The sequence below is a fragment of the Zonotrichia leucophrys genome, chromosome 1A (assembly GCF_028769735.1).
Source record: "Zonotrichia leucophrys gambelii isolate GWCS_2022_RI chromosome 1A, RI_Zleu_2.0, whole genome shotgun sequence".
Lineage (NCBI taxonomy): Eukaryota > Metazoa > Chordata > Aves > Passeriformes > Passerellidae > Zonotrichia > Zonotrichia leucophrys.
Genome location: NC_088170.1, coordinates 9,560,493 through 9,571,383, shown reverse-complemented (window position 1 = coordinate 9,571,383; position 10,891 = coordinate 9,560,493). Strand labels below are relative to the sequence as shown.

The window sequence follows — 10,891 nt, the reverse complement described above, 5'->3', positions numbered from 1 at the left end:
CGCGCCCATTGGGCCGCGCGGCGGATTTGAACGGGGCCGCCGCGCCCCAGCCCGGCCCGGCCCCAGCGGCAGCGGCAGCGCTGAGGGTACGGCAGCGCTCCGGGCACGGTTGCGGGGCCCGGGATGGCCCAGCCGGACCACTAGGCCGCAATGGTAATGCCCATTCCGGCTCCTGGGTGTTAGGGACGGCTCCGCAGGGGTTTGGGCTTGTTCGGGCTGTTTCGGTGTAAGCGACAGGTATGGTCCCCCTCGGAAAGCTCGCAGGGTGGTGAGAAAAAAAAGCCTTCTGAGAGGTTTTACTCTGCCCCACGCTGACTTTCTCTGTGACCCCCGTGTCGTTTTCGCACTGTTAAGTCAAGTGTCCCCTTAAAGCGTTTTGGAGAGTGAGAAGTTGCTGTTGAAGTCGTGCTTGTTTCCCGATGTCTCCTGTCCTCCTTGCCACTTCCTCATTTTGGTACATTTCATGCCAATAACAAAAAACAAACGCGCTGTGGGCACTGCCTCAGCTGTATGGGAAAAGGTCAAAGGTTGAATTTTGTCTTCTGGAAGTAAATGGGATGGGTATTGCTCCTGGCTGTAGTGTTATGAAACTTTGTTTCAGAAAAGAACAAGTTTAAAGGCAAACTTCTGCTACATTGTCATCTACCTTATCTTGACAAATGTGAGAGACCAAAGCATGAAGTATTCCAATTATTGCTAGAGAAAATAATGGCTTATAGAATTAAAAAAAACAATTTTTTTTTAAGAAGGATAAGACTATATTGGTAACAAAAGTGTTTAGAGTCATCTGTGTTAGTAACTCTTACAAATATTAAATCTCTTTTTTTCCAGGTTTAAAATATCCTCGTAGACACTCATCTATATGTATAGCAAATGCAGAAAGTACTGAAGACGCTCTGAGGCTGCTTTTGGAGACAAAGAGTTGTATTTGCGATAACATTCCTTTATGTTGGCATAATGTACAAGGAAAGTAAGGGCTTTGTGAAGGCATGACATACATAAGCACTTTTAACCCCTTACCTTCATAGTTGCTCTGTCACAGTGAGGCAAGTCTGGTTTAGTTGGAAGAGTTTATTCTAGGAACTTGGCCTTTAAGAAGATACAAAAGGGTTTGCACAGCTTGTAGGGAAGTGAAGACCTGCATATTCCTCTGGCATAGTTATATTTGTTTTTTTCTTAATTATATCAGTCTTCTAGTCTAGACAATGATTACTTTCCAGCAAAAAATTTTACATTTGGTGAAGTGCTTCAGAAGACAATGGCCTTTATTTTCCAACTCTGAAAGGACTACTGTATGTGGAGCAGACTGCATGTTGATGGCGTTACAACTGTCCATGGCTGAAGTCAATAAACAGGTTTGCATTCTCTTCAGTATGTTTCAACCATAGGCACCAACTTGAAATGACATTTTGGTTGTTTCCTTGATGTTTGTTAAAACAAGGTGTGTCTGAGGGCCAGATGCAACAAGGCAAGAAAATGAATATGATTAAGGGCACTATTGTAGCAGGGTTTAGAAAAAGGAACTGTGAGACAGATGGGAGGATGGAAGTGCTTTATGTGTGTACTTGAGCTCCAACTTTAAACACTAGGGTACTTCTGCTGGCCATGTCACTTCTGTTTATTTCCATCCTATGTTTCTTTTGTGCTATAGACCAGCATGGGAGAACAGTGGCATTTGGGGTGCATTTTTTTTCCTGGGTGCTCCAAAAATATTTCTGAATGAATTTCTGTATGTACCTGTAAGTTGTGAGTGTGTGCCCAGTACTAGTAGGGATTTTGTGGCTTTCTTTGTGTGTGTACATGAAGTGTCAAATGGTGAAGAGGAGTTGTAACCCTAAAGTGTCTCTGAAAGAAGCATTATGACTTGTCAGAAGTGGAGGATGTCTGAAACATACCAGAAACAGTTGCAATATACAATGAGGCCTTTGCCTGTGTCTCATCTAAGGAGAACTATTGCAATACTTGTTTTAATAACTTAAAGATACCTTTTTAGGTTAATTAACCTAATTATTGGTGAAAACAATACTGACTGTTTTTGGAAGACTTACTCCAGTGGTGCGTAGTAAGTCAAATGCATAGCACAAAGCTTTAGTGTAAGAAAACCAAAACAAACATACCAAATCAACAAACATACCAGAAACAAGAGAACCACCTCAAAGTGAAATCCCTAAGCCAATAAAAAACCCAAACAAACAGAAAACCTGCTTCAGTTTGTGCATCAGAAAAACATTTGGAGTCCAAAATGTGCAGACTGGGGGTATCTCCTGTCTAAACATTAAGTATAAAACTGGTTAAGTATTCCCCCATTGTTAGAAACATTATAGGAAGGATACTAGAATGCCAAGAAACTACATTTATACTTGTTGGAATGTAACATATTCCAGCCAGGAGCCTGGTGTCCTCACAATACTTGTGTAGGTTAAAATGAGAAAATCAGTGCGCATCAAAATTAACTCTTGGAAAACTGGTAAAAGACATTAATGCAAAACTACATGTGGAGGTGATTGCTGTTTGTCATATTTGTTGTGATTCTCAAGGGAAAACTGCAAACAGTTTTCCAAAGCCACCTCTAAAATAGGAGTTAAAATGTGTTGTTCTACTGTATGCCAAAACTTACAGACATGAAAAGGTTATGGTTCATTGCTCCCTGTTTTCCTTACAGTAAGTTTTCTTCTTCCAATAGAGGTAATTACTTTATTCTACTTTATCCTTTTTTTTGGCTCTTCCAGATAATATTCCCCTCTTCCAGAAATATCTTTTCTTTCAGAGATGCTCTAACAAAAATTATAGCAGTTATTTTCAACTAATTGAATTTTGAAATGTTTAGCCTCTCCTTCAGATCTGGAGAAAGAGCAAGTTTTCAAAGCCCTGATATGTTTTTTTTCTGATTATACTAGTTGGTCTAATAAGACAAACCTTGGCTTACATATGTGGATTAAAATTATTTTAGCATTTGGATGTTCTGCCTCTGAAGCACAATTTCTTTAGATGGTATCCATTTTGAAGTTCACAATCTTAAAGCAAAATCTGTCTGGTTTATTTTGTCCAGCACTGAAACTTCAAACTAACATGAAGAGTATTACAGTTGTGGGCATGTCCCTTGTTAGGTTTCTGATTTTGATTTAAATACAATAATTTTGAATTGTTAGCACCTGTAGAATGGAAATCTATCTTGGTAAAGTCAATTACTGCAATAAAAATAACTTCATTAACAGGTGATTGCGGGGCTATATTGAGAAAAACCCAACACATCCAACATATCACAAACAACCAAATTACACTTCTCTTCCTTTAGGAGCCTGGACAATTTTAATGGATTTTGTGTTTTAACTAGCACCTGTATTCAGAGTGGAAATGAAAAATAACAAAGCTTTTAGGAGAACTTGAAGTTTAAAAGCTTTATAATCTATTAATCTTAAATTTCACCAGAATAAGGGTAGCAAAAAGTGTGATAAACCCTGATCAAACAGCAGGGATGAAGGAAAAAAAAGAATCTGTGCTCTGAATCCCTCTGAAAATACTTTGGTTTGTGGCACAGTTGTAGCCATGTGGCATAAAGACAAGTGGCATAAGGTCTGTGATGGAAACAAGTACCTTTCACCTAGATTGATTAGTATAGATCTAAAATCTAGGAACATTTTCAAGAAGAACCTTCCTCAAGGTTTGAAATAGTAATAACAATTTTCAAGATGAAATTCAGCTGAGAGCAATTGCTTTAAGTTGATTGTTTGTACCTGTGGATCAGCAGGGGTAGAAGATTAGTTGTTAGGTCAAATAATCACCTGTCATTTTCAGACTATGGCTGTTGTAGCTACTGGGATGGGGAACTGAAGTGTATAAAACAATTGTTTTTCCAGAATCTGTGAGTTTAAGTTCTTAGACTTAAATGTGTTGTAAATCTCTTCTAGAATGAAAACTTTGATACTGGAGGAAAAAACTGCTTCATTGTTGATTTTAGAAATATCTCTTCCCTTTTGAAATTTGTATTTCTCTATTTCTGATTTTGCATAAATGCAGTTTTGGTATGTGGTTTAGTTCTGTTCTGTGCTTCCATGAGTGCATTTTGCATGCTGACTGAAGAAGATTGTGTTCTGTTTGATGTCTTGTATTTCTTAAAATAATTTCCCTCATTATCCTGTTTCCATGTTGGCAAATGCAGAAAAATGTGGAATTTTGAAGTGTTACTCCCTTAAACTGTTCTATCTGTCTCCCTTTTGGTAATGAGATAGTCCTAACTAACTTTGTAGCAATTTTATGCGACATGTTGCTTGTAATATGTTGTGATGAGGCTGCTAAGAGTGGAAAGCCAGGTGTCTGCTAAGGAAGGCAGGAGCCTCCCCTGAATGGAAACTGTAAACCTCCTCCCTCCAAATTGTTATAAATTTGAAATTAAGTGGGGCTCTCAGGCAGAGATATGGGAGCAGGAATAACAGATCTTTATTAGGGAAGAAAATAAAATAAATGATGCAGTAAACTAAAACAACACTGACAGAGTCAGAACACAACCTGACACCCTGTGGGTCATGGTGTTGGTAGCAGTCCAATTGGAATTGTGGCTGCAGTCCTCCTGGAGTGCCAGGTTTGGTTCTGCTGGAGCAGGGATCCTGTAGAAAAGGGTGTAGTCTTCTTTTGAAGATCCAGTGGAAGGGGCAGCTGCTGTTCCTCTGGGAAATCCAGTGGAGAAGCCGTGCTGGTGTTCCCGAATCTCCAGATTATATCCAGTTAGGAATGCTTGGCTCCTCCCTCTGGGCTCACATCTCCCAATGGGATGCTGTAGCTCTTATCAGCCATGCAGTGACATTCAGTGGCCTGTTATCAGCAGATGGCTCCCCAAAGGGAGGAGTCCTTGTGGAAGACATAAGGAAAAACTACCCACTTAATAGAAGACAACTGTCATACCTCTAACAGAGGGTAAATAGAATACATATTGCTTGGCAATCAAAGACACCAAACTCAAGGACAAAGCCAGAAAATAACGCTGCAGTCTAGGAGTATGTCTGGAAAGAATAGACCCAACACAGAGGTGGTGCTTAAAGCAGTCTTTTACACATGTATTCCTAAAAGAGTTGGTGAGCCTTTGTCTGGAGAAGGTGGAAGCCAAAATTTTGGTGCTGAAATGCACAACTTTCTGGTTTTTGAAACAATTTGCTGTCAAAATAGATATTGATTTGCTATGTAGTTAGCTCTAGAAAAGTTACAATACCTTCAAAATAGTAAAAAATGGTGTCTTGAAGCACGAAATGTTGCTACTGGATTTCAGACATTCTAAAACCAGAGTCCCCAGGTAACTTAATATGATGTATTACCAGGAAGTGGGGATACTTTATAATACTGTATTGGTTCTATTCCTATGAAATGAAATACTTTTTCTGCCTATAATAGAATGAAAACATGGGACTTTCTGAACTTCCTTAAGCTATTAGCCAGTTGACAAATGCTTACTGCAAAACACCACAGTATTTTTAAAATTAATTTTAAAACCAGAGACTTGACAAAATGACTGTGTAAGTAATGGAATATGCCATCACAGTAAATGCTTGATCACAAAGGTTAATATCTGGAATGCAATATTTGGATTTAAAATATTTTTGCAGCACTAACATAAACTTTGCTAATCTCTGCAGGCCCTTGATCTGGTGAGGAAAGGTTTTGATTTATTAGATACCTTATGAAGTTGTACTTTAACTTGGTACTCCTGAAGGATTTTGATTCAAAATAAAGTGAGAAAACAACATTTTTCCCCCATCTACTGCTGCTTTGATCTGTTTAAATTGAGTTATAATATGATTGTGTGTTTAATTTTTTGAGGGGCTGAAATGAAAATCAGGTGCTTTTCAGAAAACACATATGCAGTTTTAACATTCTGGTAATATGTAAGTTCATAGTGCTGACTTGTCATAACCCATGCTCAAATAAGAAGGCAGAAAAGTGCTCTGAAGCTAATGTGTGAGTGTTCTTTAATTTACTCTCCCTGTTCTTCACCTAGGCAATATCAAAATAGTTGACTTTCAGGATTTTGGAATTGGCTATTTAATGAGGTCTATTGAGAAAGTTGTGCTAAATGTGTTAGAACCCAAAGGAGGGATCATTTGGGCTGGAACAACATAAATTATTAGAATTCCTCATGTTTTCATATTTAATGTGTTCTGTTGCTAATGGTGTTTATAAGTAATTAATTAATTTGCTTAATGTGGAAATGTCATGAAATAGAATTAAACCTTTGCTGTAGGAGCCATCTGCCACTATGGACAGTTCAAAGCAGGGCTTGTTACTTGGTCACAGGCCATTTCTCTCACATTACGTGGTGAAAACCACCTTTTTTTGCTGCCACATATTGAGGAGTGCTTTAGATACCTGAAGTGTGGACAAAAGTTTACCAGCAGGAGCTGGGAGCTGGTACTCAGTTTGAAGAGCAGGGTGTGGACAAAAATGAGAAGGACAAGTTGTGAAAGAGAAGGTGGTAAAAGCAAGTGGTTGGAGGAGACTGCAGATGGGCACATGGAACAAAATCTGATATTTTTCACCAAAAGAATGTAGTCTATACTGCATAGCTAATATTAATTATAGTAGTAGCAACAGGGATGTGCATGGCTTTAATGTATTTATTAGAACTGTGTAGCAGCACTGTCAATGTTATGATAAAGTATAACTGAATTAGCACAAGAAAGAAAAGCTCCTTTTTTTAAAATTGATGTGTGTTTTCCCAGTTTACTGCTTAAAGCAAAGTAAGAGCCATATTTACTCTCTTTGGAAAGTAAATGCCTCCTATGCTGAAAACTACTTCTGCAAATAAAGAACTTTATGCAAGAAGTAATCCTGCAACATTCACTGTATTTTTCTCATACATGCCTGGTACTTTAAAGATCAGGAACAAATACTGACAGAATATAACAAAATTCAGCTGTCGATGCAAAGCTGTGAGACTTTGTTTCTGATCAATTTAAATTATAATGATTTTCAAATATATGTTTGTTGTTTATATATTTGCAGTTCGCTTTAAATTTGTTTTCAAAACTATGTTGAATATGAAACTTTTTTTTGCTTTTTTTTTTTTTTGTTCTGTTAGCACCATGGAGACTTCTCAGTATCACTTAGTGATGTGTTGGAAACATGGAACTATTTGTTACATGACAAACTGGGATTGTATGAAAACATGAAAGAACCTGAAAATTATGCTGATGTGACGAAAGCCTATCATGCCTTCTTAGCAAGAAGCAATATGTTAGATTTAATAGATATATATCAGAAGTGCTGTAGTCTTGGACTTTTAGCTGAAGATGAAAGCATATACCCTGTGAGTATTATGTTTGTTTTAGCTCTTATGTTGTTTTGACATATTTTTGGTTCCAGTTATGGATTTATGATACTTCTAATTATTCACAGGAGCTCTGGATTATTCACTTTGGGGTAGCCTTTGAGTTTAAATTAATTAATTTACTTTTGTAAAGGGATTTTAAATTCACTCAAAAATGATTTCTCTATGGTCCTGCTGGATAGTGAGGTACCACAACTCTTCTATGAATAAATGAATCCTTGCCATAAATTGGAATGAGAAATAAACTGTAGAGATTTGATAAAACTGGAACAAAGCTTAATAATTAACATGCCATGGAGTTTTGGTTGTATGTTGATGTGCAGGCAAACTATTTTCAATGATTACTGTTTTGAAAACACCATGCTCTTTAAAAGAACTTCTGTATAATGTATGTATTTGCATGTAAGGGTTTTTTTTCAGAAGTTCCAGTTCAGCCACTCAGTTACAGCTCTATTGTAGTTTATTGCAGGTCTTTTGTTTATTTGGGAGTTTTAATGTGTTTTTCTTTTCCTCCTGGTTTTCATGGGGAAGATAGAGAGCTTAGATGGGTTAATGAGCTATTCCTGAACTTGGCATAACATATTAATGTTCTCCAAAATGCAAGCAGTGGGTTTTAGTGCAAGTGTATAACATAACTGTTTGAGATAATTTTTAAGTTAATTTTGATCTTACACTTCATTTCTGTACTAGAACAGTTGTACTTCAAAAGACTAAAGCTAAAAGTAGACTGTAAGGGCTGTGCTGACCTCAAACACTAGCAAAGTGACAGGTTTACACCAGGTTTTAAACCCACTTTTGCTCTCTAGTCATCTTCATATTTAAGTTTATTATCATCTTTTTATTAAAGGTTCAACTGTTGGAATTTATTTCTGGTGTAACGAATGCACAAGAAAATAATGGTTCAGTTCTTTCTACTCCTACACGAATCAACAGACAAGGCCAGGAGCATGTGAAGGTAAAAATTATTTGTCTCTTGTGATGATCTGTATCTATTGAAAAGATGAAATATAACATAGCTTTCTTTTCCAATGATTGTTATTCACATATGGCTGGCTTGAAAAAAGATCAACCTGCATATCCAAATTCTGTATCGCTTGAGTATATTGTAGGTGTGTATGGGGCTGTGTGCTGAAATTTATACTGGAGGGCAGTCCAGCGTGACAGGCACTTGTAGAAAAATTTGTTCTACAAATACACCATCACTAAAACATTGCTTTGACTGCACATTAAATAACTGAAGTACTCTCCTTTGATTTCATTTTTTTAGCTTGTAGTCCCTTACATATAGAAGAAATCTGAGCAGCCACTGTAGTGGTAGCTGGAGCACAGCAAACAAGTTTTGGCTGTCCCAACAGAGGACTTGAGGACTCTCTCCCTTTACCCTTTCAACCACCAAAATGAGAATCTCTGGGTACTTTCTGGCAGTGTTTGAAATGCTGGAGCTTTAGTCATTTCCAAACTTGCTTTTCTCATAATAAATGGCAATTTCAAATCAATCTTTGGGTACAACTCAAAATATTTCTGGACAAGAAAATATTTTCTGAACTGAGGTTCTCCCCTAAACATCACTTCTACCACTAACACATGGCTTTCTTACTGCTTTGACTTGTGCAGTAAAAATATTCTTTGCTCTTTTTTCCTCCTCTGGGGACTGTCTTTGCAGACTGTCGCATGTACATGCTTGGTTTTGTAACTATTTTTTGTTGTTTATGTACTGTGGTATGAGAAGATATTCCATAGCAGGTATAACTTTTCTTGTTATGTGTTCTTCTGTTAATGGCCCCTTTTTCAGATTTTTTTTTTCTTTCCTTGCAACAAAACTGCAAATTCTTCTATTCTGGGGCTGTTCTCACAGGGTCTCGAACAGTGCTGCAATATTAGCAATTACAGTGTTATATATTGGTTATGTGGGTGGGGCTGGATCACAAATTATGCCCAAACTCAGTGGAGTTTCTTTGATTGAAATCCCCTGGAACCCAAAAGAAAAAAAATTACTGAATCTGTTTCAGAGCTGGCAAGTAGTTTAAAATCTTAGTCTTTTTGAAGTTAATGACAAACTTACGTGGTTTAATGGTGCTAATATTTGCTTTGAGATAGAAAAGGGATGTCTGTGAGGAGATTTCTAAACAGAAATTTATAACCAATTTTAATAACCCTCAAACATCTTGTGAATATTCAAGTACCATCTATGCAATTCTAACTTATCATGTTTGTTCTCATCAAGACTCCCAGAATCCTCATGCATAAAGTAGCCTTTTGAAATTATGCAAGCTGAATTAATAGTTTTCCAAAAGCTACATCAGTACATGTCTAATTAACTTTAAAATAAAATGAAACATTATTTTCAGCAGCAGGAGGACCAATTTGTATGGTGTTTTCTCATGCAGGTGGCAGTCCTGGCAAAGAAGTCTGTCTGTTCATATTTAAGCCTTTTGGTGAATTCTAAGGATGATCTGGCATTGGCTCATATTCTAAATGTTCCTGACAGAGGACTTGGTAGAGAAGCCTTCACTAACCTTAAACATGCCTCACAGGAGAGGAAAATGTCCATTTTTCTGGTATGTGTGTCAAAGGAATCTTCCTGGAAGTCAGGGCCAATAAATTAGATCTCTCAGCAGAGAATATGGCTTTAATCTAATAAGCAGCACTGATGTTTGCAAACTGAGTCAAGTACCATTAAGAACAGGATTTTAAAGCTAAAAAGACCATGAACAGGATTTTAAAGCCAAAAGGACAATAGATTTTGTGGGGAGAAATGGTTTCTTGTTTGGTCATGGGATCTCAGGGTGGACAGTAAAAGAAGTTTGTGTGTATCTCAGGAGTTCTAAAATGGGATCCTGCTTTAGTTGTGAGCAAACAACCATCTCAAAAATAGTTGAAATAAGGCAAATAAGAGTTCTTTCTCCAAAGAACCACTGTAGTCCCTCATACTCAAAATAGTCATTAAATTTTGCATGCAGTGTAACCCCAGTGCACACAACAGCAGTTTGAGTTAAAAACAGTATGTAGTCACTGAAGCGGCTGCATTCTCAAACTTTTATGGTTGAATAAATATGGAAAAGTTGTGAAATCTCAGTTGCAGGTTTAATTATTTTAGCTCCTAATGCTCTGTGAACATTGTATAAAAAGCTGTATGTGTTTGGACTGGATTTACTGTGTCTTCACAGTTGCCAGAGGGGAAACTGCTCTACTGTGTAAAAAGTCACCTTTTCTGTCATCTGTGTCATGAAAAAATCCTGAAAATGAGAGTATTTTCCATTGGGAAGGCAAAGTCCTATGAATTGTGTGCTTGATCCATAGGAAATCTTGAGCACAAAGACAGGAATACTGGCAGGTTTACTTTCTGTGCTAGAGTTATTCCAGTTTTTCTCTTTCCTGCCCTAAGAGCTTTATGATTTAGCTCTGTACTCTGAAATTAAAATTTGTGTGTAGAATTAACATTACTGCATCTGTGTGAAATGCATTGGATTATTATCCTTACTTTCACCTTCCTGGACAACTGCTAGGGGTTTGTTCTTACTGTTGCCTTAAAATTTTGGGGGTTGTACTCTAAGGTATGATTTTGGCGAATCTTCA

The 10,891-nt window shown here is 37.4% G+C and overlaps 1 protein-coding gene across 3 annotated transcripts in view; it reads left to right on the top strand.

Moving 5' to 3' along the window:
* Positions 1-50: 50 nt before the first annotated feature.
* PARPBP (PARP1 binding protein) overlaps positions 51-10,891 on the top strand; it is a 38,062-nt gene continuing 27,221 nt past the window's right edge. For 2 of the 3 annotated variants that reach the window (XM_064737146.1, XM_064737128.1), the window contains exons 1-5: positions 57-237; positions 832-1,355; positions 7,067-7,294; positions 8,163-8,270; positions 9,703-9,873. In XM_064737146.1, the coding sequence (XP_064593216.1) occupies positions 1,206-1,355; positions 7,067-7,294; positions 8,163-8,270; positions 9,703-9,873 (657 nt within the window). In that variant the 5' untranslated portion in view covers positions 57-237; positions 832-1,205. Of the gene's footprint in view, positions 238-831; positions 1,356-7,066; positions 7,295-8,162; positions 8,271-9,702; positions 9,874-10,891 lie in introns of all 3 variants that reach the window. The other variant, XM_064737137.1, reaches the window with a different exon arrangement.